The sequence below is a fragment of the Globicephala melas genome, chromosome 11 (genome assembly GCF_963455315.2).
Source record: "Globicephala melas chromosome 11, mGloMel1.2, whole genome shotgun sequence".
In the NCBI taxonomy this organism is placed as follows: Eukaryota; Metazoa; Chordata; class Mammalia; order Artiodactyla; family Delphinidae; genus Globicephala; species Globicephala melas.
This window is the reverse complement of record NC_083324.2, coordinates 2,408,825-2,436,512: the sequence shown is the minus strand read 5'-3', so window position 1 is coordinate 2,436,512 and position 27,688 is coordinate 2,408,825. Positions and strand designations below refer to the sequence as shown.

The 27,688-nt window shown below is 61.9% G+C and overlaps 1 protein-coding gene across 10 annotated transcripts in view; it reads left to right on the top strand.

The window, feature by feature from the left end:
* IQSEC1 (IQ motif and Sec7 domain ArfGEF 1) overlaps window positions 1-26,852 on the top strand; it is a 330,236-nt gene extending 303,384 nt beyond the window's left edge. For 7 of the 10 annotated variants that reach the window (XM_060307267.1, XM_060307269.1, XM_060307268.2 and 4 more), the window contains 11 exons: window positions 2,523-2,684; window positions 4,462-4,584; window positions 6,025-6,191; window positions 10,113-10,252; window positions 10,679-10,708; window positions 11,695-11,820; window positions 12,622-12,721; window positions 14,956-15,117; window positions 15,949-16,125; window positions 21,478-21,527; window positions 22,653-26,852. In XM_060307267.1, the coding sequence (XP_060163250.1) occupies window positions 2,523-2,684; window positions 4,462-4,584; window positions 6,025-6,191; window positions 10,113-10,252; window positions 10,679-10,708; window positions 11,695-11,820; window positions 12,622-12,721; window positions 14,956-15,117; window positions 15,949-16,125; window positions 21,478-21,527; window positions 22,653-23,192 (1,777 nt within the window). In that variant the 3' untranslated portion in view covers window positions 23,193-26,852. The remainder of the gene's footprint in view (window positions 1-2,522; window positions 2,685-4,461; window positions 4,585-6,024; window positions 6,192-10,112; window positions 10,253-10,678; window positions 10,709-11,694; window positions 11,821-12,621; window positions 12,722-14,955; window positions 15,118-15,948; window positions 16,126-21,477; window positions 21,528-22,652) is intronic. The other 3 variants (XM_060307272.1, XM_060307274.1, XM_060307273.1) reach the window with 2 other exon arrangements.
* The last annotated feature ends 836 nt before the right edge of the window (window positions 26,853-27,688 follow it).

Sequence of the window (27,688 nt, the reverse complement as noted above, 5' to 3'; positions counted from 1 at the left end):
AGCCGCAGCACCTTTCCTCTCAGTTTGCTGGGAGCCCCTGGTCTCTGGTCGTGGCCTGGTCAGTCCACATTCCTCTCCTGCAGCATCTTGTGAAGGGTGCCAGGTGGATGCGGCTCCTGCCCCGTTGGCCTCGGGCTGAGAGCTGGATCCCTCGGGCTCACACGCGGGTTCACTAGCATATATTGTGATCGCTGCCCCCAGACGGTGTCCTGAGCCCGCCACTCCTCCCCCACTCCTGCACCAGTGCTGGGGTGCCTGCGAGGGTCTCCCACCTGGGCTCCCGTAGAACAGCCAGAGGCGGCTTCTTAAACGGGGACCCAGGTCCCTCCACTGCCCTGTTCAGAGCATGCCAGGCTTCTCATGCCACTCAGAGGAGAGCCAGATGCTCCTGCGGCCTGTCCACCCCGCTGCCCCTCCCCCAGGGCCCTACTCTGAGCCCTGGAGCAGCCTCATGGCCTCCATCCTACAAAACCCACTCCCACCTCAGGGCCTTTGCATTCGCCATTGCCTCCACCAAAAAGCTCCTTGAGCACTCTTGTCACTGTGTCACCTGCTCAGAGAAGGCCTCTGCCTCCCCTGCCAGAACCCCTCCCACCCTCGCTCGGCCACTTTGCCCTTCAGACTGGGCGGTGGCAGCCGTCGTGCCGGGCGTTCGAGGCCAGCCATGCTCGCCGCTGTCATCCAGAGTGCCGCCCGGCACAGAGTCGGCATGCGGCACTTACGCCGTGGGGAGTCCTCATCCTACGGCCCCTGCGCAGCCTGCCCCTCCCACAAGGCTGTGGGCCCTGAGGGTGGGCCTGGCAGCTGTGAGGCTGCATGCCGTTGGCCTGTGAACACAGGCAGGAGCAGCTGGGGCGGAGAGGGGAGCAGCCACCCCAGGGCGGCAGGACGAGGCTGGGCTGGACCAGGCATGGTGTCAGGGCCTCGGTGGGCCAGGCTGGCCCGGGTGGGTGACAAGGGCGCCCGAGAGGGGGCTCTCCAGTCACTTTCACATGGGATCCAGGCCGGGGACTGCCACGCTGTCTTCTCAAGAGAAGCCGGAAATCCGGGTCCTGTGTCCAAGCTCCCGGTTTCTAAACATTGGCGACCAACTGGAATTCTTTCTGTTAATGTCGTGTGGGCCGAAGAAAACACATCTGTGGGCTACTGTGGAAGTGGGGGGCGGTCAGGTATGGGCTGGGGTCCTGCGGGGGCCGCTGTGGAGCTGGCGGTGAGGAAGCGTGACCCACCCCACCCCGACCCCACCCCCGGTTGCTGCATCAGCACCAGTAGCCCGGTGCCTGGAGAGGCCTGGGGCTGGGGCAGTTCTTGGTTGGAGACCCCAGGGTTGCCGGGAGGAACGGGGATGTGGGGGAACGGGGCCACTCGGTGACCACTTCTGTGCCAGGACCCAGGCGGCCGGCAGTCGCTCCCTGCCCAGCTCTGAGCGCAAGGTTGGGGTGTGTGGCCACCTGGGATAAAAATAGCAGGGTCATCTTGAGGCTGGAGATTGGCCTGCGTGTGGAAATACGGCATCTGCGGGACCCGCTGTCAGCGCACGGCTGGTGGTGGCAGGTAGATCCTGGCCCTCACCTCCATGCCCCCAGGGGCCAGCAGGACACTGACTTCTACCACTGGGGCAAGGCGTGGGGTGCCGGGTATACCCAAGGGCTCCGCAGCTCCGAGGCTCCGGGTTCGTCAGAGGAGGACACCGCCCTCCGAGGGTCACAGGTGCAGAGGGAGGGTTCAGTGGCACCTCCCCCTGCCCTGTCTCTTTCGACCACCGCCTCCCTGTGAGGTCAGCTGAGCCGGTACCAGGCCCCGAGGCCAACGGGAAGAAGGGACCTGCTGGCTCACTGCTCAGCCCCTGAGGGCGCCCCGGCCCCCGGGCTCTTGGTCTGGGTGGACGCTCGGCCCCATGGGGCCGGCACAGCCCCGCCTCAGGCCTCTGACTGCAGGTGGGGCCAGCACTGCGCCCCCACGTCCTCTGCCGTCCGTTGAGGTTTATCCTAAACCTTCCCGGTGCTCACCTACTGCGTGCAGCGTTCCAGGCGTTGCTCACCTACTGCGTGCAGCGTTCCAGGCGCCCGACTGTGTTAACACACAAGTCTCACGACACGGGCACTCGAGTCCCCAGCAAGGTCACGTGGCTGTCAGGCAGCACAGGTGACGAGCGTGCCAACCCCAGGGAGTAGTGTGGGGACTGAGTTGGCATGCAGGGTCCTCAGACGGTGACGGCACGGAGCACGTGCCACAGGCGGCCAGCGTGTGCTGGGCGGGGCCCTCCAGCCTGCCTGGAAGCTCGGCACAGAGGGGACCACGGAGCAGGGAGGGGTGGGGCCCTTCTGTGCCCCCCCCAGCCCCCGGCACCCTCCGTGTTCCTGCGCTGGCCCAGCCCTCCTGCAGGGCCCAAGCCATCCCGGTTCCCCTGCGTTGTGGGCTCAGGGTGGGGCAGGACAGGGTGCCGTGGAGGAGGAGGGGATGAGGGCTGGGGGAGCTGGAAGGGTGGGAGCGCCCGGCTGAGCCCATCTCTTGTCCCCCAGGAAGCCCGAGAAGGGCGTCCAGTACCTCATCGAGCGCGGCTTCGTGCCCGACACGCCGGTGGGGGTGGCCCACTTCCTGCTGCAGCGCAAGGGCCTGAGCCGGCAGATGATCGGGGAGTTCCTGGGCAACCGGCAGAAGCAGTTCAACCGCGACGTGCTCGAGTGAGTGGGGCTGGGGGCGCCCCACGCACACCCCAGGCTCCCCGCTCCCCTTTGTCTTTCTGACTCCCAGACACAGGGAGATACCCTGCCAGCACCTCTGGCCCCATCCAGCAGGGCCAGCCCCTTCCCCCGGCCCAGCGACCCCTGGGCCAACCTCCCGCAGGGGCAGCAGGAGGGGAACCGGGGAGCTCAGCCCCCCTCCTCCTCCCTCTCCTGGCGGGAGATGGGGTGAGGGGCCCACCAGGCTGGGGGCCATAGACTCTCAGCTACTTGGAACCCTGCAGAAGAACAGGTTTCCAGCCCCCTGGGAACTGCTGACAGCTTTGAGAAGTCCTGCCCGCACGTACCCTGCACCCCCGGTCCTCCTCCAGACTGTCCTGAGTAGAAAGCCACCACACCTGGGTCCTGTGGTCACTGGGCAGGTGCTACATGCGGGCTGTGTCCTCACCTCGTCCGCGGGGGTGTCAGGGGTCCATAACCCCTTCCGCAGACAAGGAGCCAGGGCCAGCAGGTGCCCTGCTCCCCTTTGTGGGGACCTGGGGGTGCAGCTCCAGGCCTGCCGTGGGCACATTGCCGACCCAGACACTGCAGGCGGGATGGGTGACCCAGCCGGTGGGCCAGGAACGGGATCAGAGCAGGGTAAAGACTGACCCTCAGCAAAAACGGCAGGGCGGCCTGGCCACGCACACCTGCCGCCTCCGGGCGCCCTGGGAGGAGTGGGGCGTGGGCTGTGGCCTCTCTGTTTCACAGGTGAGCAGACCCAGGCTTGGGGAGGGGCGGGGGGTCTGGCCTGGGTGCCCCCCCATACAGACACACCCACGTGCACACACATATATGTACACTAGTGTTCACTCAGTCACACAGACAAACACACCGGAGAGGCAGCGAGCCGCTGGCGGTGCCTGGCCTGTGGCCGGCTGTGGCGTCTGTCCCGCTTGGGCTGCTCTCTCACAGCCCCGCCTTTCTGTTCTGGCCCCGCCCTGATAGTGTGGCTGGTGCCCCTCCCCCTTCGAAATCCGGGAGGAACCGTCCCAGGAGAACATGCTAGCTGCTCCGTGAATGGGGCCCAAGACCATGTGGTCTGGCCCCCTCCCCTGCAGCCACCCCTGCTCTCCCCCAACACCCCCTCCGAGCTGCCTGTGAGTCCGTAGGAAATCCGCACATTGTTCTCCTCGGATCAGAAAATAGCAGCGGCCTCAGGAAGCAGCGAGACCCCCCCCCAGGCATCCTAATCGGATGCTGGTCAGCGAATTGTCCTGCGGGGCCCCTGCCCTCACCCTGCCCCAACAGCCTTGAGTGCTCAGAGCGTCGCCCCAGGGGAGGGGGGCCCACGGCCGGGGTCTCTGCAGCCCCACCGGGGGTGGTCAGGCGAGGGTCCCTGTTGCAGACCCATCTACTGTTCAGGGTCATGGTCAGAGGCAGGAGCAGGCGGCGGGGCTGTGATAAGAGGTACCTGTGACCTGCAGCTCCCCAGCTCTGCCCTCCTTGTGGGATCGGCAGGTGAGGGCAGCACAGCTCCTCCAGAGGCCCTGCAGAAATGCCTGGGAAAGCGTTGACGTGAGGGGCAGGCCCAGGGCGCGGTGGCTGCAGGGCCAGTGGGTGCCCAGACCTCCATCTCCTCCTGTGGAGGAGGGAGCCCACTGCGGCCGCCCTCCCTCTCGGGCCTCCCTGCGCTGACCCCTTGTGCTCCCTCCGCCCTCTGCGAGCCGCGCTTGCCTCTGCACCCGGCGGGAAGGTGGGCAGGGGACACTGACGGGGCCTTCTCCTCTCGTTTCAGCTGCGTAGTGGACGAGATGGACTTCTCCGCCATGGAGCTGGACGAGGCTCTCCGGAAGTTCCAGGCGCACATCCGGGTCCAGGGGGAGGCCCAGAAGGTGGAGCGGCTGATCGAGGCCTTCAGGTGGGGGCGGGGCAGGTGTCAGGAAGAAAAAGCGTCCCCGCTCGAAGACCGAGGCTCAAGGGCAGACCCCCCCTTCAGGGTCAGGTGGCCATGAGCTATCAGGGGACGGGGGTGCGGGGGGCGGCAGCCCCTCCTCTGCCATGTGCTGTGCGGCTCAGTGCTGGAGCCAGGGCCTCGAACGTCTTCATGGTCCTCTTGTCCCCACTGGTTCGTGAGTCCATCTGCGTCATCACTCGTCTGCTCATTCACAGGGGCAGATGCTCCCTCAGTGACGCAGAGGGCGTGGTTCTGACACCTGCACCACTGTGTGACCTTGCTCTGGTTACTTAATCTCTCTGTGCCTCACGTCCTTGCCAGTAGAGAGGGGTTGATGAACGCACCTACCCTGGAGGGGGTGGAAGGATTAAACCACTCAGGCCGTGTGGGTGCACTCTGCCCAGCGCCTGGCCCCCCAGAGAGCCTGCAGTCAAGGCAGGCTGTCCTTGCGCCATCTTCCATGCTGGGATGGTGTGCACACTGGCCGCGTAGGGAGTCCGTGCCCTGCGCTGGGTGTGGGAGACCCAGCTCTCTGGGCTCAGCAGGGGTGGTGGGTTCACAGAGGAGCAAGGTCGCAGGAGGAGGAACCCCGGGCCCTGGGAGGGGAGCGTTCAGACACTTCCATTCAGGAGGGCTTCCTGGAGGGGGCGGCACTTAACAGGGAAGACGAAATTGAAGCCCACATCATCTAAGCGCCCATGGCTGCTGCCTGCGGGTTGTGGGCCTCGGTCACGGTCACGGTGCCCCACCCAGTTCCTCTTCTCCATCCCTGCCCCACCCACCTACCCCTGCACAAGGTCGCCAGTGGAGGGAACTGTGGGGTGGGGTGTGGGGCGTTTTCAAGGCAGTGAGGACGTGAGCAGATGACTCTGTGAGGCAGTTTGTAGCGAGGCTGTTAGTTCGGCTGCCGCAACAAAGACGTCCGCCACAGCTGCCGTGTCTGAAACGCCCCGGAAGTGGGCCGCCCTCTGAGCTGGCGTGGAGGAGGCCTGGGCTCCTGTCATCTGAGGTCCCCGGGAGCAGATTCAACACCCATCACATTCACGTTCCAGGCAGGCAGAGAGCACGCAGGGCACCCCCTGCCTTTAAGGCACAGCCTCGAAGGTGCCCACATCGCATTGGCCGGAACTTAGCACGTGGCTGCGCGGGGGCCGAGGGACGTGGTCCTCAGCCCTGAGCAGCCACATGCCGGCTGAACTACGGGCGGGTGGGACTTAACTCACGTGGTGGGGGGGGGAGGTGAGTGGACGGTCAGGGCCGGCTCTGCCAGACAGGCGACATCCCCGTGTACCAGAGACGGAGGCTCCGAGGTCAGTGACCAGCTTCAGCTGTTTAGGGCCGCTCATGGGTGAGGGGCGGACTGGCCTCCTGCCCTGGCTGAAGCACCACCCCGTCCTCCCCCAGCCAGCGGTACTGCATCTGCAACCCCGGGGTGGTGCGGCAGTTCCGGAACCCAGACACCATCTTCATCCTGGCTTTTGCCATCATTCTACTCAACACCGACATGTACAGCCCCAATGTCAAGCCCGAGCGCAAGATGAAGCTAGAGGACTTCGTCAAGAACCTCCGAGGTGAGCTGCCCTGGCCGCGGCGGGACGCCCGCCCCCTCCCCGCCAGCACGTACCTGACAGAGGTGCGCGCAGCGCGGCCTCACGTGGGGAGGGGTGGGGCTCCTCCCCAAAGGAGCCCACGCAGTGCAAGTTCCCGTAGAGGGCGCTGATTGCTGTGGCGGGGGCACTCCGAGGGGGAGGCGACGTGTTGTGTCAGAGGACTGCAGGGCTCCGCAGGCCCAGGGTGCCAGAGGGCAGAGGCCTGAGAGCGCAGCTGGGCTCAGCGCCTGGGGCCCGGCCGCACACGGTGGATCCAGGCCTGGTTGCAGGGGCAGAGGGAGGATGGACCACAAGCTGGGTGCTGGGCGCCCCGGGGCCTCCGAGCACGGGGGGTGGGGACGGGATGGGGGCCGGGCGGGGGCTGGCACTGTCCTGCCCCCATCACTGCTGCCCACACAGCATCGCCCACCATACCCCTCTCTCAGTGGTCTTCTTGGAACAGACTTGTTTTTTTGTTTTTGTCTTCTTATGAAACATATGTATTTTTAAAACGAACTTTACGTCATCGGTGTAAGCGGGAAACCAGTAGCATTTGTCACACATGGGCATCATTTACGAAAACGAGTGCCGTGAAGAGGCAAAACCACTGTGGGTTCCAGCCAGGCTGTTCCTGGCTGGGCCCAGGGCCCGAGGCTGCCCTCTCCTCCCTCGCAGGTGGGCCCACGTGGGGCAGGTGACCAGGGGCTGGGCAGCCAGACAGAGGCTTCCTCCTGTGTAGCCAGGCAGGAGAGGGATGGAAAAGGGAACGGCTGTCTCCGTGTCTGCTGCTGGCAGGTCCCTCCTGTCCGGGGAGTCCCGGGCTGGGAGACTGTCCCTGTCCTTGGGAAACAGCTGTAAGGGACTGAAGTCCCTTTAGAAATGGCATCATAATTTTATAAAAGGGAAACAACTGATCTGAATCAAGTCCAACTTTTCGAGCTGTTTGAATTTCTCATTTTGTCCTTCATTTCTGTAAAACTGCTCCGTCGTCGCGTCCCCCAGAGCGGAGGGTCTGTGCTGGCGCTCCCTGGGGGTGGGCCCCACCCTGACAGGCGGTCCCGCAGGGAGCTGGGCTCAGGGCCCTCCCCGTGCGGCCCTCCGCAGGCCCCGGGGAGGGGCAGGTCTTAGCTGTGGTTCCTAGGAACCTCGTTGATAAGAGATCCAGTTGCCAGAACAGGTGAGGGAGCAGGGCGGTCAGTGGACACTGATGGTCCGGGGGGCTGCACCCCCTCCCCTCCTCTCTGCCACCTCAAGCCCCTGTCCTCGCTGGGCCTGGTCAGGTCTGGTCTCCACGGCGTCCCCGTGGCCCTGGATGCAGGCGGTTGCTGTGTAGCTGCCGGGAAAGCTGGCCGTGAGCTGCATGCTGTTGGCGACCCTGGGGAGCTTAAGGGACTCTGATGTTTTTCTCTGGTTTAGCAGCTCAGCCATGTAACTGGGGCCTCTCCTGTGTGAGAAATGAGACAGAAACGAGGCCCGTGGACAGAGGCTCGGGGGAAGACAGGGCTGCTGGGTCAGATACCTGCTGGTCGGCCGCCCTCATATCTGCGGCTTCATGGTTTGTGCGCATCCTTGCATCCGCCGTCCCGGCAGTCTGGGGGAGGGGGGCTTTGTCACCCCAGTTCCCAAGGCAGGGGCTGAGCACCCCAGAACCAGGAGAGGAAGCCACTGATTCTTTCTTGCGAGCCTGGGCTGTTGCCACCAATCACCTGTTTTCTTCGAGCCAGGGACTCTAGCGTTCTCTGCCCCATCTTCCTTGAGCTTCAGAAGGTTCAGAGTGGGAGGGGACTTGGCCAAGGTCACACAGCAAGTGTGTGTCAGAGGAGGCAGGACGCTGGCCTCCCAAAGCCAGGTCGGCACTCTGCGCTGAGCACATGTCCCAGCTTGTTCTTTTTAGGGAGTGCCCCCCTGCCCCAACATGCGCCGGACACACATTTTCTCTGGAATCGCTCAGTATGCCCAGCGGGTCCAGCAGCAGGGGGGCCTCCGGGAGTTCAGGGATAGGCAGGGGAGGAACCTGGAAGCCAGGCAAGCGATATTTTGCTTTTATTGCTATTTGCCTTCAGATTTTTTAAATGTATATTTTGAATGGGTCTTATCCTCACATAGTTCAAAAACCAGGAAGTAACATGACCCAGCAGTTGCCCTCCTTGGAATTTACCCAAATGAGCTGAAAACTTACGTCCACACAGAAACCTGCACACGGGGTTTATAGCAGCTTTATTCGTATTCACCAAAACTAGGACGCAACCAAGCTGTCCTTCCGTAGATGAATGGATAAACCTTGGTCCGTCCAGACAGTGGGATATTATTCAGCACTGAAAAGAAATGAGCTACCAAGTCGTGAAAAAACACGGGGGAACCTTAAAGGAACATCGCTAAGTGAAAACAACCTATCTGAAAGCCTGCAATCTGATTCCAGCTGCGCCACATTCTGCAGGAGGCGAAGCTGTGGAGACAGTCAGGAGACCAGTGGTTGCCGGTGGTCGTGGGGGAGGGATGAAAAGGAGAAGCACAGAGCGGGTTTTAGGGCAGTGAAAATTCTGTACGGTATTATAATGGCAGGCACATGGCCTTGTCCATATGTCCAGACCCACAGGGTGGACGACACCAAGAGTGAACCCTCGTGTGAACCGTGGGCTCTGGTGACTGGGTAGGTCCTTCGGTTGTAACGAAGGCGGCGTTCTGGTCGGGGTGCTGATTGGCGGGGAGCTCTCTGTGCTTTCCCCTGAATTTTGCTATGACCTTAAAACTGCTCTGAAAAAATAGCTAATTAGAAAAAAGCCAGAAAGCATAAAAGGTGCACCGCAGGGCCCTTCCCATCCCTGGAGGTCATCGGCTTTGAGTCCCTGCTGTGCCACGCGGAGCTTCTCGTGGGAGCCGGTACAAATGTGCGGGGCTGGTCTGACCCTCCCGCTCGGCGCCTCACTCTTTGGTTCGGTAAACCTCAGGGCTGTTGCCAAGGCTTGCCGTGGCCTTGCTCGTTCCTGCGGGCGCACAGTAATCCCTGTCCCAGGAGTCCTCGTATGCGGACCGCTTAGCCGGCCCCCTGTGAGTGTGCAAACGGGTTCGCTCCCGTTTTGTGCGATTTGGAAGCAGGGCTGCGTTGAATGTCACACCCCACAGGACCAATCCCCCAGAGCCACTCAGTGGGCCCGAGGGTGTTTGAATTTCTGACTGGCAGGTGGTGCCGGACAGCCCACCAGAGGGCTTGAGCCGTCCCACTGCCCCACGTACCTCCAGCAGCGGTACCAGAGGGCGGGGGGCGGGGGGCTTCGCGTCTCTGTCGTGAGCGGGGCTGGGACTTCCTGACAGCACTTTGGGGGCCGTGCAGCAGAAAGGGCGCAAGCTTGTTGTCAGAGCGACCCGGCTTCAAGTCCCAGAACTGGGACAGCAGCCACTCAGATCCCCTGAGCTCTCGTGTCAGGGGTGTGAGGGTGACCCCGTGAGCCGCCCTGGTCCCTGTAAAGTCACCGTGCTCTTGGTGACCTGTGTCACTGAGGAGAGGACTCGTAGCTCAGAGAGACCATGACTCAGGCCGACAAGGGGCAAAGTGAGGATGCGGGCCGGGCAGCCCCATCCCCAGGCCCCCGCCAGCCCGTCGGTGCAATGGGGACCGTGGTGACCGCCCCACGGGGCGGCGGCCGGGATTGAGCGGGGCCGTGTGTGCTGAGCCCCCTGGGCATGGCTGCAAGGTGGCACAGGCCCCTGCACACTCATCCGGGGGCAGTGCCAGCCTGGTCCCTGGTGCGGGGGCTCCGAGCACACGTGTGGTGGACGGGGCAGGGCCGGCTGCGGTGGGTCTGGAGGCCTTTGGTTCAGCTGGGGAGTGGCAGGGGGACCGCTGTCCGGATTTGGTTTAGAAGCCGGTGCCTTGGGGTGAGCCCTGCCGCTGTCCCCTACCAGGCGTGGACGATGGGGAGGACATCCCCCGGGAGATGCTGATCGGGATCTACGAGCGGATCCGGAAGCGGGAGCTGGAGACCAACGAGGACCACGTGTCGCAGGTGCAGAAGGTGGAGAAGCTCATCGTGGGGAAGAAGCCGGTAGGTGGTCTCCGTCCCCACTGGGGGCGGGGGGGGGGGCGCCGCGTGAGGCCCGGGGTGCCCAAGACCCACCCGCCCCGCGACCCCAGGCTGCCCTGCTGGCTCGGCTTTGGCCAGTAGCCACAGTGCCTTCGGAACCTGTTCCCTTCCAGGTGGGGTTGGTGGATTATGTCAGGTTTGGGGCTTTTTAAGGGAGTCACAGCCCTTCTCTCTGGGTCCCCTTTGATGAGAATCTGAGGCTCTTAATAAACCAATGGCCGGGGCTGTGCAGTGGCTCCCTGGCAGCCTGGGCTCCCCGTCAGAGCCCGCTGGGGGCGCCCTGGGGGGCGCTGTGGGTGGGGTGTCACCCCGGAGTCTCTGTCAGGGCCCAGATGTGTATTTGGAACATTAACATCTCTTCTTGTTTGTTCACTGCTTCCCCTGTAGATTGGATCCCTGCACCACGGGCTCGGCTGTGTGAGTTCCCCTCGGCTTCCGCCTTCCGTGATCCCCACTCCCCCGCAGCTCGCGGCTCCCAGACCCACAGTTCTGGCTGCATGAGTTAATTTCCGGAGCCATAAGAAATTTGATTTTCACAGTTATCTCCACCTCAGATCTCTGAGAGCACGCGGGAGGGTTGTGCTGTCAGGCCCGGAGCAGGTGGTCCCCTCCCGTCTTGTCTGGTTGAGCTCAGAGATCCCGCTTGTCCCTCGGCCCCGAGACCCTGTACCTGAACAGATGACCTTGGTGTGGCGTTGAGGCCTCCCCCTCCCCACACAGCCCACGCTGTGCCTCTCGGGTCCCTTTCGCCGCCAGGGCTGGCAGTAGTGTGCCTGCTGGCCGTCATGTGGTCTGCTCCTTACCCCACCCTGGCAGCGGGGTCAGCTGCCCCTGCAGAAGGCCTGAGACCCCTGGCATGCCCGTGACCTGCTCTCGCCCACCTCCCCAGCCCTGCGTCCTGCCCTCCTTTCTCACTCACACTCTGCTACGGACAGCGCTGCCCCCTGAGGGCACCAGGCTGGGCCCGCGTCCCCTCCCTCTCATCTGTGGGTCGCTGAGCTCAGGCCTGGAGAGCAGCCCCATGTAGGGCCATGTGTGCCCATGGCCGCCTGTGCAGAGGGCAGGGACCAGCCCCTCGAGGTGGTGACTGCCAGCTCGGGACCCTGCAGGGCTCCTCCAGACCCAGCTGTCGGGGCTGAGAGCCTTCAGGAGGGAGGGCCTGGGGGCGGGGAAGCCCAGGCTCTGCAGCCTCCTATGTGTGTGGCTCGGGGCGCACATGACAGGTGCTTTGGGGGCTCAGAAGACACGCGTGGCTCGTGGCGGGGGCTCCACGAGCCCAGTGCCGAGAGGAGTCGGAAGGCGGTCTCCCTGGAGCAGGGGCCTCCGGAGGCCCGAGGGAAGGCAGGGTGGGGGAGTCCCTCGTCCCCGCGGGTGCGTGGAGCTGACGCCGCCCCTCCACACAGGTGCTCTCGCTGCCACACCGGCGCCTGGTCTGCTACTGCCGGCTCTTCGAGGTTCCAGACCCAAATAAGCCCCAGAAGCTTGGGCTGCACCAGCGAGAGATCTTCCTGTTCAATGACCTCCTGGTGGTACGTGGGCCCCACGGGTGAGGGGCTGGTGTGCAGACCCCAGAACGGCTGCGCCCAGTGGCGGCTGCCTGGGCTCCCACCTCAGGCAGGCTCATCCAGGAAGGGGGAGTCAGCCTCCGCAGGTCCGGGCCTAATCCTGTCCCCTCGGCCGCGGGGGAATCCTCTTCCCGGGACTGAGCAGAGGTCTCGCTGCTGCCCAAGCCCGCCCCTGGGGCCAGGCGGGGGCGGTGCTGTCCCGCTGGCCTGGGTCTCAGCCCCAGGACTAATGGGCTGAACATGGCAGAGGTGGGCTCCCCACAGGGAAGTGGAGCTCTTGCCCCAAAACAGGTAGCACTGATGTAGATGTTCCCGCAGGGAGCAGGGGGCCTGCCCTTTGGAGCTCTTGCCTCCTGCAGGCCCCCTTCTTGCCCGAGACCCTATCCCCTTTCCCCACCTGATTGAGGACCAGCTGCTCTTCTCGGGTTCCTGAGGCTGGAATCTAGACGTGTGGGTTCAAGTCCTTTCAGAGTTCCTGACCTTGAGCAGATCGTTTCAGACCTCTGGCCTCAGTGTCCTTCTCTGTAGAACTCATCTCTCAGAGGGTTTCACGGTGCCTTTGGGCCGTGCATGGGGATGTCGGGCGTGAGTGTCCGTCCCTGTATCGGCCCTCCCCCGCCCCGCGGGCCTCCTGACCTTGGAACCGCAGGAGGGTCCTCACACAGGAGAACTCGAACTGAGGGTCCACTTAGAGTCCTGAGCGCCCAGGGCTGCTCCCGGCCGCGCGGGCCCAGTGGCTCAGCCTCTGTCTCTGGCTGCCCCCAGGTCACCAAGATCTTCCAGAAGAAGAAGAACTCTGTGACGTACAGCTTCCGACAGTCCTTCTCCCTGTACGGCATGCAGGTCCTACTCTTCGAGAACCAGTGTGAGTGAGTCCCTGGGCCCGTCCGCACATGGTCTGCACCCCGTGGCAGGAGGTGGCCTCACTTGGTCCATCCGTGTAGCGAGGAAGCTCTCCTCCGCCGTCCCCTCTTCTTCCTCCTGGCTCCATCAGGGACGACCCCAGGGTGGCCTCTCCGGTGTTCTAATTCCCACTTTCCCAACAGAGGGCAGGTTGCCGGCTAGGGGTAACCAGGGAGAATTCAGTATCATTGTATGTAGGACTCATCGGGTTTACTTTTACCGTTATTTCTTGAAGGTGATAAGATTTTTAAATTTAGTGCAGAGTGATAAAATGTTGATAGGAAAACATCGAGTGAATGGCACAAGTGATATATAGATATGGCCAAACAATCAGGTGAGGGTCGTGCCAGAGACACTGCAGGCAGAGGTCACGAGCAGAGCCCCGGTCCATCCGCTCAGGTTTCAGCGCCATGTGTTCTGGCTGTTGGACCTCTCCAGCCCGGTTCCCTTGGTCCATCGATGGGGTGATGGTAGTGCCTGCCTCAGGATGAGATGAGGCCGTTCACATTAAAGGCCAGGACAGCCCGTGGCCCAGGGGCGGTGCTTGTTCAGGCCTTTGGGTGTGAGTGGGTCCTGGGCCTGGGGATCCCGGAGCGGGGAGCTGGCCACCCCTGCAACCCCGCTGACGGGTCCTTTCGGGCTTGTTCCTTCCCGCCACCCACGCCCTTCCCTCTTCCTCTCTCCCTCTCTGTCCCCTCCCTGTCGGAGGACCTCGAGCTGCAGGCTGAGCCAGTGCTCCTGGGGTGGGGTGGGGGGCGTCCTGCTGCCCGCCATGTTCCGGAGGAGCCAAGGGAAGGGCCGCCACAATGGAGCGTTGGGGCGTGTCCAGCAGCAAGGTCCCGCGGTCCTGTCCCGTCCGCCTTGCCTCTGCAGGTTGAAAGGTGCCAGGGACCCGTGGCTGGGCCATCCCAGAACACAGGGCCTGAGGGCTTCTCTGTGCTAAACGGGACTGGACCTGCCAGCTCCTCCTCTTTTCTCACGTGCCCATGAGGAGCTCAGGATGCAGGCCCCGCCATCACTCCACCCCAGGCCGGAAGGCCGGCCTTGCCTTGGTTTCTCCCAGGCAGCACCGGGGGGGCTGGTGCCATGTGCACTGTCCTGGCCGGCAGGCCCCTCCTGGAAGGGGTGGCGGTGGTAGTGACCACTCAGCAGCGGCCCGGGCACACTGAGTCCTTTGCAGAGGCCGCGCCCAGACCGCTTTCAGGCTCCCAGGGCTCAGCCCTCAGCCCTGGAGGCAGTGCTAGTGAGAGCCGACCCCGACCTTCTGTAGGACATGCCTCACACCCGGGGTCTCAAGCTGGCAGCCCCTGGTCGGTCGCAGCTCAGTTATGTTATATTTGAACTTTATTTTAAATTCGTTGAGCTCATACTAACATCTTCCCATAAGGCTCAGGTATCCGTGGCTCTTCTTGTAAAGCTAGGTTTGGGCGGATGGCGGGCAGTAGCGGGCTGCACACCCTCCACAGAGTCAGCAGCCGCAGTCTTACCCTGCCCGCTTCCTGCATTGAGGAAACCCACACAGGCCTCTAGGCGTTTGAGGTCCCCGCCCTGACCCGGGTCTGAACCGTGGTGGGATTGGTGTTTGGGCGAAGAACCTTCATGCACTCAGTGGTGGATGCTCGATTCCCACTGAGGAGAGAGGCTGCCGGCATGCCAAAGCCCCAGAGACCCCGAGAGCACGGAGGAGGCACCGGGCAGGTCTGAGCAGAAGGCTCTGTTGGGTGTGGGGTGCCCACAGTGTACCCCAAGGGAGCTGGTGGCCTAGAGACCAGTGGGGAGAGGACAGAAGAGTCCGAAGTGACTGGATAAGACTGTCCCCCAGCTGGGACACCACCTTCCCCTCCTCCCAGGCTCGGCGCCTGGCCGAGTGACCAAGGATCCTGACCTAAAGAGTCCAGGCTCCACGCCCTTCCGGCGGGGAAGAACGAGGGCCCTGGCTTTGCCTCAGGTCAGTCGGATCTGCCCTCGACTTGAACACGGAGCAAACACAGACCCAGGTCAGGAGGCAGAGACTGCCTGGTGGTCCCTCCAGGCTGCACCGTGAAGCCTCTCCTCCCTGGAGGGATGCGTCCTCTGGGAGCCTGGCCTCAGCGTGCTCCCACACCCCGGCTGCATGGAGACCCGCTGGTCCTTTGCCAGCCAGAAGGGAGGTGGCAGGGCCCGCCCTGAGGCCCGCGCTCTCCTCCTCTTCTGCAGACTACCCCAACGGCATCCGGCTCACATCTGCCGTCCCCGGAGCAGACATCAAAGTGCTAATAAACTTTAACGCTCCCAATCCTCAAGACCGGAAGAAATTCACTGATGACCTGCGGGAGTCCATCGCGGAGGTGCAGGAGATGGAAAAGCACAGGATAGAGAGTAAGTCACGGGTGCCCGGCGGGGGCCTGCAGGGTGCAGGCGTGGCCTCCCATCTGGGGGCCAAGACAGTGGTGAGAGGCCAGGTTGCAGTGACTCTGTAAGCCCAGAGGTGAGACGGCCACGTGACCAGGCAGCCCACCTGCCCAGGTCACGGGAGGCGGCACAGAGGAAGGAGGGGTGGGCAGGGGCCTCTGGGTGGGAGCCGGGCTTCCAAGGCCCAGGCCTGTCCTGCCCGGGGAACTACATCGTGTGCCCTGAGGGGGGGCTTCTCGGAGCCATGGTCACCCCGTGTCCAGAGCCCTGGACCTGAGCCCTTTGCACTTGAGCATGGTTGGTATTTGTGTCTTCTGCACCCGACCACCCGGAGGGGTCAGGGCTAGGGTCATCCCCTGGTTTTCATTAAAGCCGATGGTACCCCCGCTTCTCCTGGCTCTAAGCCTCATTCCTGGAGGTACATGGGTGCACCCACCCCTGGCCTCCATCCACAGCCAGGCCGGGTTAACTCCTCTCCAGACGCGGGCGAATCCACCTCCTAGGAAAGTGACTGACCTTCCTGCAGACCTCGGGCACTCTGGCCTCTCCAGCCTCCTTTCCGGGGTCTCCTTTCAGCCCCTTTGGTCACAGGTGCCGTCGCTCCTGCCCTTTCCCAGACGACCTTGCCCCTCACTTGCCCCCTGGAAGGAGGTGGCGGCTCAGCCCGGTGCCACCCTGAGCAGAGGGCCCCCCAAGTCGTCGCGTTGCCCTGGGGGGGGCCCAGCCCCTTGCCCTCTCCAAGCCACCCTTGGCTGGGGGCCATCCTCCCCTCACTGGGCCCCTCGGGCTCTGTTCCAGCGGAGCTCGAGAAGCAGAAGGGCGTCGTGCGGCCCAGCATGTCCCAGTGCTCCAGCCTCAAAAAGGAGCCGGGCGGCGGGACACTGAGTCGGGCCTGCCTGGATGACAGCTATGCCAGCGGCGAGGGCCTCAAGCGCAGCGCCCTCAGCAGCTCCCTGCGCGACCTCTCAGAAGCGGGTAAGAGCCGGGCCCAGGGCTGCCCCCTACCCAGCGCATGCGGGACTCGGCCGCCCGTGGCCGGCGGGGCTTGCGTCGGCCAGAAGGGGCTGTGTTGGAGGCTCGGACAGTGGAGGGGCTCGGACGGAGCTCACTTGGGTGGCCGTCCCCAAACCACAGCAGCATGTGGCCACGCGGAGAGGGTGTCCCCCAAAGGCCAAAGGGAACGGGGCCGAATGGTCACAGGCAGGACAGCCGGAGGTTAGCCCTGGTCTCCCTTGCTTATTTATCCTACTCTTATTTGTTTTCTGAAGTTTGCTCTCGCGCAGAGTGAGTCGGGCCCCGCTGATGGGTGTGTCCCCCGCACTCTGTGCTGCCCCGTCCCTGTGCTTCACGCTGGTGAATGAGATGGAGTGAAGCCCTTGCTGCTGTGTCTGGGACCCCGTCTCCCACTGTCCCAGGTCTTGCTTTCCCCACAGAGGTGTCCCTTCCTGGGAAACCCAGGCCTCCGTCCAGGCCAGAGACGCGGCCACGCCTGGCCCTGGGGCATCAGGGGAAAGCCCTGGCGGAAACGTGATTCTCGTTGTTTCTTTGTTTCTGTGTGTGTCTGATTCGCTGCCAGCCTCTTAGCGTGCGTGCAAGCAAGCAGCACCCCTCGAGCCGCCCAGGTTTCCTGGGGCGGGGCCGTGCGTGGAGCATCAGTGAGCAGGGAGCTTCTGCTGGCGGCCCTGCCTGACCTCGGCTGGGGGGGGGAGGGGAGCGCTGCTGCAGCCTGCTTTGCCTGCCAGCGCCGTCGGTCGGAGGAGCCAGGAGCCACGGGGTGAGGGGATGCACGCCGGTGGCTCTTCAGCCCCCCACTAGGCGTATCTAGCCAGGCAGCTTCTCCCATGAGGAAGCTCAGGGGCTGCGGCGGAGCGGAGGGGGCTGGACACGGGGGCACGTGGCTGTGCCAGGACCCCAGGCTCCCACCCCGAGGCCCCAGCTGTCCCAGCCGCAGGAGCCTGACGTAACCGCGGCTCTGCTGGCGAAGACCCTCTCAGGCTGAGACCGGCCTCCTCCTCTCCAGGGCCCAGCGGACCCCTCCCCACCAGGGCCTCGCCCACGCCCCCGGCCTCAGGCATCACCGCTTGACCAGCTCTGGGCCCCGTAGAGAAGCTGCTGATGACCCCATCCTTCCCTTCAGCTTATTCATTTCCCAGAATTCTTTTTCTTTTTTTTTTTGAGTTGGATTTTTTTCTTTGTTTCTGTCTTGTCATTTTTTTCTTCCATAGTGAAAATCCGAATTGCATGGCCAGCGTGAGAGTCAAGCAGGGCTTCTCAACCCCGGCTCTGCTGACATCTTGGGCCAGATCATTCCTGGCCGTGGGGACTGCTCTGTGCAGGACGCTTAGCAGCGTCCCTGGCCTCTGCCCACTAGATGCCAGTAACACCCCCCAGTCATGACAACCAGTAATGTCCCCCCAAATTGCCAGGTGCCCTCTGGGGGAGAAATACCACCCCTGGTTGGCAGAATTGCCGTGGTTGAGAACCACTGGTTTTCCCCGTGGCTTGTTACACCCAGCTAATTGTAACCAGACTGCTCGGGGCCTCTGCAGGCTGGGGGCCCAGGGCCTGTGTTTGAGTTTGTGCAGTGGGGCAGGTTCTGGCCTCTCTGGGTCCTGCCCAGCCCCCTCGGGTAGCAGTGGCCTCAGCGCAGCCACTCCAGGGCCTCAGCCGTCCACTCTCTGCTTAGGGGCCAGACAGAGCCGCGTGCCCGGGTGCATGGCCATGTGAAGGGCGGAGCTCCGAGGTCTGGCTGATTTCTGTTTATCGTTACCGTTGCCATTTTTGTTTGGGGATTCTGAGCCGAGAAGGACTCCAGGCAGCGAGTCCTCTCAGGTCCTAAAGCACCGTGAAGAGAATCCCCGGGAAAGTGCCCCCTGCACCAGAGGTGAGAGGGGCGGTGAGGTGTGTGTTTGAGCCCCGATGACCGCCAAAGCCCCAGGCTGGGACAGCCCCCCGCGACCTCCAGAGGAAGGCGGGCCAATGCCAGCTGCCTGCCGGAACATGCCGGAGACATGCCCCTATGTGCTGGACTGGGTCGGGGCGAAGCTCTCCCGCACCCGCCGTGCGCCGGCCGAGATGGGCTTGTCGGGAAGAGGTGAGGCTCAGGGCCAGTGACGCCCAGCAGCTGGCTTGTCATCGCTCCCAGAGCAGCTGCCCCAGACCTGCGACCACACATCCATCCAGGAGACAGCACCCGGGGATGTGCCCTCGGCCCGGTACGAGCCTCTGGGATCTGGGAGGCAGTCGTGGTTTGACGGCCCAGGAGGAGAGGGGCGGCAGACTTTCCTAGAGGTGGGGGGGTGGTGCCTGGCCCCCAGCCCGGCCCCCCTGCTGAGCTGCGAGGCCTCGCCCCCTGTCTCCACGTGGTCTTCCTTCAGCTGGGCCCCCTGCTTGCCTCAGTGGCACCAGAGCCCTGCCAGCCTGAGATCAATGACCCACAAGGACCTCTGACACAGGTGCGACTACTGAGTCTTAGCTCCTGCCGCAGATCTGTCAAGTCACAGTGGACACTGTCCACGGACCCCGAGGCCCCCAGCCCCTCACCAGCCGAGCTGCCCAACACCAGTCCCCACGGAGAGGACATCTCCCGGGCCCGCGGGGTCTGCTTTCGTTACCTGGGTCACAACTGGAAGACTGCCACGTCCTGCACCTGTTGGGGAAGAGCTGGCAGCTCCTGGCGGCCAGTTTCCAAAGCAGCCCCTGCTGTCCCACGATGGGCGCTCCACATGTGTAGCAGCCAGTGGGCCAGCGGCTGCCTCTCCTGGGGTGGGGGCCACGCTCGGGGTGGCCTTCCAAGCAGAGCCCATCAGAGGGCCGCGCAGCACACCGATTCCGGGGTCTTTGGCTCCGGGCCCTGGTCGAGTTACACCTCTGGGCCTGGGTTCCCCAGATGCAGGTGGGACTAGCGCTGCCCTCCAGAATCTGTGAGAGTCAATACCCACAGAGCGTTGGGGGTGGGGCCCGGCCCCGCGTGCTGGCTGTCGTCACCCTCAGCGTTGCTAGGGCCGTGGTGCGAGGCCTCGGGCAGAGCCCTGTCTGCCTGCTGTCCCAACGCTGAGAAGCCAGGAATGCTGGGAAGAGCCGCACTGGGCGCCCCGTCTGGATGTGGCTCCCAAGCTGTCCGTGGCCGGGCTGGCAGGGCCTGCTCTGGCCCTCGAGAGGCGCCAGCTGGGGCAGGGCTCACCTGAGGCTTGTGCAGGATCCGGAGATGGTTGGGGGGGACCCCCAAACAGGGCAGGCAAGGAAGGAGTGGTGGGGATACGTGAGTGGGAGCAGCTGGCCCGGCTCCTCCTCCGTCAGTAGGTGGTATGCAGGTGTGCAAACACCCACACGTGCGTCTGCCGTGGGCAGGACTCCTGCGGGGACATCCCATATCTCCTGCTGAGTTGAGAAGTTGAAAAGGTGAAGTCTGAGAAACTCAGAATCACTCCAAGACATCCAAGTTAGAGCTCTCCTGAGTCTTGGCCCACGTGGGCGGGGGGCGGGGGCCTGTTCAGCTCCAGCGGGGGCAGCATATGAAGCCGCAGCCCGCAGCCCCGGGCCTGGCCCAGTCCTGTTGGGAGAAGCAGGCCGGCTGGAGCGCGCTGCTAGCCCGGCGGGGCCTCTGTCTTCCCTCTCTGTCCCTGGTCCTTAGTCAGAGGCGTGTCCCCAGCCTTCTAGGGGCTAGAGTGCAGATTGAGGCACCCCAAGGACAGCAGAGGTCTGAGCATAGCCATCCCAGGGAGTGGGTGCCATGACTAGTGGACAGATGTGGAAACTGAGGCAAAGAGTGGACGGCGTGCCAGGTAGGGTCACCCCTCCAGCTGCAGAGCACCCCTTCTGGAGGCTGGACTCTAATTCTGTTCCATGTCCCCGGGCCACCGTGTTGGGACCGAAGGCAGGAAGGAAAGGTCACCCCTCTTCTCATACCGGCGGAAAGAGGAGGAAGGGAAGGGTCATTTTCAGCTGGGAACGAGGGCCAGTTCCCGCCCGGTGGTCCGTGGTCTTCAGCAACCTCATCCGCCATGTGGCGCAGTTCCGAGTGGGCTCTGAGGCCGGGGTCCAGCACGGCCTTCAGTGGACCCCAGGCTCCCAGCTGGAACTCAGGTTTGGGGGTCAGCAGGCAAGGCAAAGTCACCGGAGCTCCCCTGAACCTGCCGTCGTGAGCCCAGGCCCGAGGGCCTGTCCCAGGCACGCGCAGCTGCCACCATGAGGCCGGAAGGATCCAGACACACCCTCTGCACCCAGCGTGGGCCCGGGATGTGGGCCACAGGGCGGCGCGAGGCAGCAACTTCCATCTTCCAGGCTTCTGGGTCCAGCCCGGGTCCAGCTCAGAAGGCAGCGTGGCCAAGATTTCCCGCCTCAGGTGGACGGGCAGACACGGTGTGAACCTGCTCACTGTGGGGACTGAGCCGGTCAGTCCATCGGCCAGAGCTTCCGTCTCCTCCTGGTGTGGACAGAGGGACACCTGTCCTGCACTGTGGGGCTTGGCCAGGCCTGCACAGGTGGAAGCTGGAAGAACGTCTTGGAGCCCCTTCTCTGCCTCAGCCTCGGTGTCCTGCAGAAATGCCTGGAGAAGTCGTCCGGGGGACCTGCAGGGGCCAGGGGGGGCGCTGGACGTCCAGAACCAAGAGGAAGACTCAGTCTCCTCTGGCACAGCCAACACAGGTTGCGTGCCTGCTACGTGCCATGTGCGGGGGACACAGAGGCGTTGGCAGTGAGGGCTCACGACTGGAGAACGCGTGTGGCGTCCCAGTGGGCCGTGCCCACAGAGGACTCCAGGCCCTGGGCTGGGAGGAAGTCCCAGCATCCCTGTCCCTGGCCAGACACTGCACAAACCAAACACGGCCCCAGGGTACGGCCCCTCTGCTCCACCAGGAGAAAGAGGATGTGGAGTTTAATCTCCTAACCGTCAGGCCCACCAGCAGCCGGGGAGGCAGATGTGTGTGCGTGTGCGTGCGTATGTCCATACATACGTATGTGAAATCCACCGAAGGTCAGGCCGGGCAGGACCACGCTTAGCTCGTCTTAGCTGTGGGAGGAGCTGCCCTTGCCCGTCCCCGCGGGCAGGCGGCTGAGGCCCCCTGGAGCTCGGGGTGAGCCGGGCCTGTGTGCCCACCCCAGCCCCCCGGAGGCCCCTCCCCCCAGGCTCCCGGTCCCGGAGAGGGGGTTAAAGTTGGGCTGGTTGAAAAAGATTTTGTTTTTTTTGGTTTTTTTTTTTTTTGCTTTTTAAGAACCCCATTGTCTTGTTAACTCATTACTGCCCTGCCACCGGCTCCCCCGGGCCATCCGGCGGCAGCGCCCCGCCCCGTGTCGCGTCTAACCTGTGGTATTGCATGTTCTGGGCAGGGAAGCGAGGGCGTCGCAGCAGTGCGGGATCGCTAGAGAGCAATGTGGAAGTAAGTCGGAAGCCCCCGTCCAGCTGGCTGTCGTGTGTCGCCTCCTGGTGTCTTTTTGTTTTGCTCCTCCTCCCCTTCTGCACAGAGGCTCAGACCCCCCGCCTGCCTCGTCCGCGCATGCCGCCCGCCTGGCGTTCCCATGCCCCTCACCGCTTGTTTGCGCTGCAACGGTGGGGGTGGGTCTGGATGTTGTGGTTTAGTCTCCGCCTAACCCATCCCCGCGGTCCCGAGCATGGTTAACACCCCGGCTTCCCACTCATCCTGGGCCGGAGGCGGCGGCCGCCGGGCACCCTCCCCCGCCCCCTCGCTGTCGGGTTCTGCCACCTCGGGACTTCCATGCTCCGCCATCCCCATCGCTTCCTTCCTGGAGGTTCGATTGCTGTGTGTCTGCAGTCAGGGCACCACGGAATTGCTCAGCTAGCTCGGGGGAGGAGAGCCATGAGAGCGAGAGGAATTCAGTGTGGATTTCATGAGATTTCATTCATCCTCCAGCCATCTCGATATCCCTGTTCACATCTAACCTCAGCTTGCAGACCTTTCTGTTTCCTTCCTTTCCCGTGTTTGGTTTGCAGTAGGTAGCCGCAGTGAAATGCCTAGGCGGTGCCCAGCCCCTCCTGTCCCCCTCACCACCTCCCCAGAAACCTCGGGACCGGCACAGGCAGAGCACACGCCCTCGGACGTTGAGAGGACCCAGGAGAGCTTAGGGCAGGAGGCGGCAGGACCGGCCCTTCCCCTGCACGCAGCTCGCCCGCCCCGCCCTACCCAGCACACGCCGCTTACACACACCCGCAGACACACGGTTCTGATCTCAAAGCTCCGGCCGCCTCCGGCAACAGGGTGCTCATCAGGCCAAGAGCAGAGGTCAACTTTGACCCGCAGCAGCTGCGTTCCCCCCCCAACCTTTCTCCCCAAAGGCCCCCTCCTGGCCCCCCCAGCCGACCTGCACGGCAGTGTCTGGAGGTGGCGCCGGAGTCCAGCCTCACACGGCCCGGCCTCTGCGGCTAGCGAGTTGAACTAAGGCTTAGCAGTCAGTGGGCGAACTTTTTTTTGACATTTCTTAAGAATCATTCTGATGTAAGTGCTCTAAGCTCTTTTAATTTTGGTTTCTATGAATTTCCTTTTTAGGGGTCCATCATTAGCAGTCCTCACATGCGCCGGAGAGCTGCATCAACACGAGACTGTCCATCTCGCCCACACCAGGCCATGCCCAACTCCTCGTCCCTCCTGGGCTCCCTATTTGGGAGTAAGAGAGGGAAGCCCCCTCCCCAGGCCCACTTGCCCCCAGCCCCTCCCCAGCCGCCCCCCCACCCGCCTCATCCCTCGTCCGGCCACCCCCAGGGGCCCACGGAAGGCCCCTTGCAGGCACCAGTGCACGGGCATCACGGCCAGTACTGCCCCCTCCAGCAGAACCCGCCCCCCTACCATCACCACCACCACTACCACCCGCCCCAGCACATCCAGCACGCACACCAGTACCACCACGGCCCCCATGGGGGGCAGCCCGCCTACGGGGCCCACGCGCACAGCCACCCGCCGCTGCCCTCGGCCCACGTCGGCCACCCGGGCCACGTGGGCCATGCCGTGCACCACCACGGGCAGCCCCCTGCCCCGCCACCCCTCCCCGGCAGCAAGGCCAAACCCAGCGGCATCAGCACAATTGTGTAGACAGCCTGGGCGGGGGTCCCGGGCCCCTCAGAGCAAGTGCACACCACACAGGCGCGCCCAGGGGTGGCGGCCCCAGACCAGCCCCAGAGCACTTTCTGTTTCCACCTCCCCGTCTGCTCCCGGCCCGGATGGCGCCCCCCAAGCCCCGGGGCTTGTGTCACAGGGAACAAACCCCCCCGCCCCCAGTTTCATTTAGTGGTGGCGCCCCGGGCTCCATCCTCCTCAGCCCGGGAGGTGGGCCTCGGCCACCATCAGCCCTGAAACAGTGCCGCCGGCCAAGTAGATGTTGAGCTCCCCGCCCCGACCCCCCCACCTGCAGCCCTCAGCTCTCTGCTCCCTCACTATACACGCAGATGAGAACCCAGCCTAGGAAAAGAAGAGACGACACAAAAAACCAGAGACAGAACCAAACAAAAAACCCAAAACTTGCTGCATTATTGCTCTTTTATTGACAATGGGCAAAAATTAAGTAGACCTGATATGGTTGATGAAAATACGTAAGTAAACTTTATATAATATAAATATATAAATATATAAATATATATATATATATACTGTATAGGTAGTATTTGTGTGTGAAAGGCAAACGTTTCAGTCCACGAAATTAGCAATATAGACTTTACAAGGAGCTCCACTTACCTGATAGGAAGACAGTACCTTAGACAAACGTGTGAGAGGGTAGACCAAAAACTTAAATGCTAGGGACAAAATTCATATTCTTCCGTATTTTCATAAAAAGAAGAGAAGCCCCCCTAGGACTGGCGGAGATCTTTACACGATCATTACTAACTGTGCCAAGTAACATAGCATCTAACTGTTTTAAAAGTCCGATATTGCTTTGTATAAATCCTTATTTTATTAACAGAAGACTAACATAAGTAATCAGTATTATAACTGCTCTGTTATTTCAGGTAAGCAAATAGATAAAATGCAGTAAACTCTACAGTAGCAACTCGAGACAGCTAGTTAAGAACTGGTTGCCTTGGACTATTGGTTACAGATTCTTAGACACTTTAATGGCTGCAATAACTGTGAATTTCCATGATCCATGTTTCTTCTGTATGCATTTGATTTAATGCACACTCATTCAGAGCCCTCTGCGGGGGGCCCCATACACGGCCGAGGTATTCATCTCCAACATGAAAACGACCAACTCATCCTGTGTCCCCAGCACCATAGCTCCCTCATCCTGTTTCCAACCGCAGCAGGCAGACGCCCCGGAACCCGAAGGCTTCTCTTAGCGTTTAGCAACCCAGGGCGGTGTGTGTGTTTCCCGTTTTGTTTTCTGAGTGGTGGCCGTGATCATCGTGATTCCATGTGGCCGTGTGCTAGCACGACCCCCGTGTCATCGCCGTGGCCCATCTGACCCCAGCCGACGAGTGCCCGGCCCCGCCAGTGCGGCCCCGCCACCTCCTCACGGTCAGGCGGCTGCCGGGGCATCACATGACTCTCCGCTGTGCTCTTGTCGCTTCCATGTTGTGGTGACACCATCCGCTCCCCCGGGGCTGGCGCCGCACGCGCCTGGTTCTGTGCCTGAGTCACCCACGGGCCGTACTTTGTAGTTTCAGCCCTTCGAGCCACTGCAGCAGCCAGTGCTGTGCTCCTAAGCCGTGGACCCGAGGATCGCCCCCGGCACCTGCCGGGCAGGGAGCTCTTCCAGAAAGGGCGAAGCTGGCGCGGGACTCCGTGGGCGCGGGGCTCTGGACAGGCGGCAGCGGGACGACGGAGGGGGGCCCACCCTGGCGGCGGCCGGGGCTCTGCCCGCCCACCGCCCCCTTCGTCGCATCATCCAGGTCACCAAACCAGCAAATCTGCAAACCGAGCACTTTGTTAATCTCCATAGAGAGCAAGTACAGCAATCTAGAGTTTAGCTTTTTTGGTTTTTTTTTTTCCTTTTTTGAAAGAAGTGTGACTTTAACCTGCCCGCCTTTATCTTCCCGTCCGTGTCGTCCTTCTCTCTCATCTGCTCAGAAAGAGAGAAACGAAAAGCACGGGCGTGTCTGATTTGGTCCAGGCCGGGCTGGTGGGAGGCTCCCCGGTTCCGCGGACCCCGAAACTCCTTGGTTTCCCTCCAGAGTCCCGCTCCCGAGGCGTTCTCTGTCTTGTGGTTTAAAGGGCGTTGTGATGACAGGGAACAATCGAATTGTGCTGCATGTCCTCTGGCGCCAGGCGCGAGGCCACACTTTTGTGTTCTGTGTATTTGCAAACTCTCCCAGTGTTACTGTTGACAAATAGTTGAAGTAAAGTGATAACATATTAAGTATGTCGGCTTTTCTTCACCCTCTGTACCAATCGTAGGATCTAACTGTAAACTCCAGGTTGTTCCAGAAAAGATGCAGCCAGGCTGATTGACACCAGGTCGCCCTTCCCGAAGGGCAGTCACTGATGGAAACAGAGCCAAGCTGGGTAGAGCCGGTGGGAAGGGTGCTCTCTCTCTGCAGGCCACTCGGGACCCCCACCTCCAGACTGTCACCGGGCTGGGTCCCTAAAGTGGGGGGAGTCTCTCCCTGTGTTCCCAACTTTCTGCTGGACTGACTTCTGGTCAGTGAGGTTTCATCAGTCTTTGTGTTTCATTTCCAAACTTGTCATGGAATAAGTGTTCCCAAAAGGTACACTGTTCCCTGGAGGAGTCTGGAGCCAGGCTGCCCCGAACTCGTTTGGGAAGCAGATGCTCCTGGAAAGCTTGTGGCCCCATGTAGCTTTCTCGAGACTGCGCTCTCGGGATCCCAGCCCGTCGCAGAGCCGCAGCTGTGGGCACCTGTGGTTCACGCCCTGGCACAGGAGGTGGGCGGCTGAGCATCCCCGGGATGTGTGTCATCCTTTCTCGCTGTCAAGATACTCGTGGGGCATTTTGCTCACGTCACAAATTATTTCAGCAGGTGACCCTTAGAGAAGGCAGTTGGTACCGTCACAGACATCTTTTCTGGGACAACAATTAAATCATGTTTGTTTTTTCTTTTTAAGTTTATGAATGGATTGCACAACAATGTAAAAATAAAGTTCATCCTAATATGATGTGCACATCTTGCTTAAAAACATCCTCAGTCATCCTGTGTAGAGCGATTTTTCCATCTCGCACTGCATGTAGCAGAAACCTCTTGGTTTTCTTTAAGATGAGCTGAAAAGACAGCAGATGTTAAACATGACCCTAGGTGTTGACTCAGCACCGTACGAAGCTATGTCGCTACAGGTAAGCATGCATCTTACAGTCCGTTGTAAAATACCATCACCCTTCCTGCCTGAAAAACGAGTCCTTTTGTAAGTATTTTCAATACAACAACAGTAATCCAGGAAGCGGGTTGCAGAATGAATCGGCGTGAGGTGAGGGTGGTGAATGGGCACAGCGAGGGCGGGTGGGGGGGCGTCACCGTGTGACCCGCCTGCGGTCGTGCCAAGGTCGTGTGTGGGACCATCTACTCTGGGGCACTGTCATTCACCTCGAGTCGTTTCACACACTTAGAACCAGGTCTTGAATGCAGGCTCTTCAGACCTCAAGGGCCGCCTCGCTCGCAGGAAGCCCGGCACCCACGACGTAACTTTGGGGAGGAAAGAAGTGCTTTTGTTGCCTGTGCGTTCGTTCCGTGTGTAAAACAGACTCTGCTGATGTAAAACCATAGCTGTGATCCCTTGGAGAAATCAAATAAACGCTTCAAAACCCTCGAGTTCTTACTTTTTCTGGGAAGTCCAGCAGTTTCCCTGTTGGCCACACACAGAGATCTCCAGGTGACAGGGTGGCCCATCCCTTGTCATGACTGCTGTGGGCTCCGGCTTTCCGGGAAGACGTTAACTTGAGGATGCTGATGGACGGCTTAAGATAAAGGTACGCGTCACAACGTAGGCACTGGTAGAAGATTTCAGAGGTATTTATAATTTCTAGCAACTTTCGACAAAATTTTGTGCTTTCGTTGAGTTAGAAAGAGACAGGAGGTGGACCGTATAAAGTGTGCAGGTGGGCTGGGAGCGACTGGTGGGGGCAGAGAAGCACCCAAGGGCCCGGACCCCATCACATGATGTGGAAGCCAGGGAAGGAATTCCGATGCTGCTGAGAGCAGGCGTTCTGTGGGACCGTGATTGGCTTGTACTGTTTCTCCTTTCCTCGAGGCAAATTCAGTCCCAGAGAATACCCCTTAAAAGTTTCAGTACGTATCATAAAACCAAGTAAGACTGGCAGACCTAATTGTGGGAAACACAAAGAGGTTGACGCCAGCGGCCATAATGGGCTGTGGCCCACCCTTCACAGAGAAGTGGGTCCCTATGGGAAGACGGTCTCAGGTCTCTGCAGCGGGGAGGCCGTCCCTCTCCCAGGCCCTCGGGGGCCTCCGAGGGAGGGGAGCTGGTTCCCGGAATTCTGGGAATACTTAGGTCTGCTTCAGCGTGTGATGCCACCACACGGGGCTGCTGACCCCTGCCGCTCGGGGCACCCGAGCCGCTCAGCCAGTGCTGCGGCGCGACCATCCTCTGGGTTTCGGGTTTGTCTCCCCAGCAGACTGCGAGCT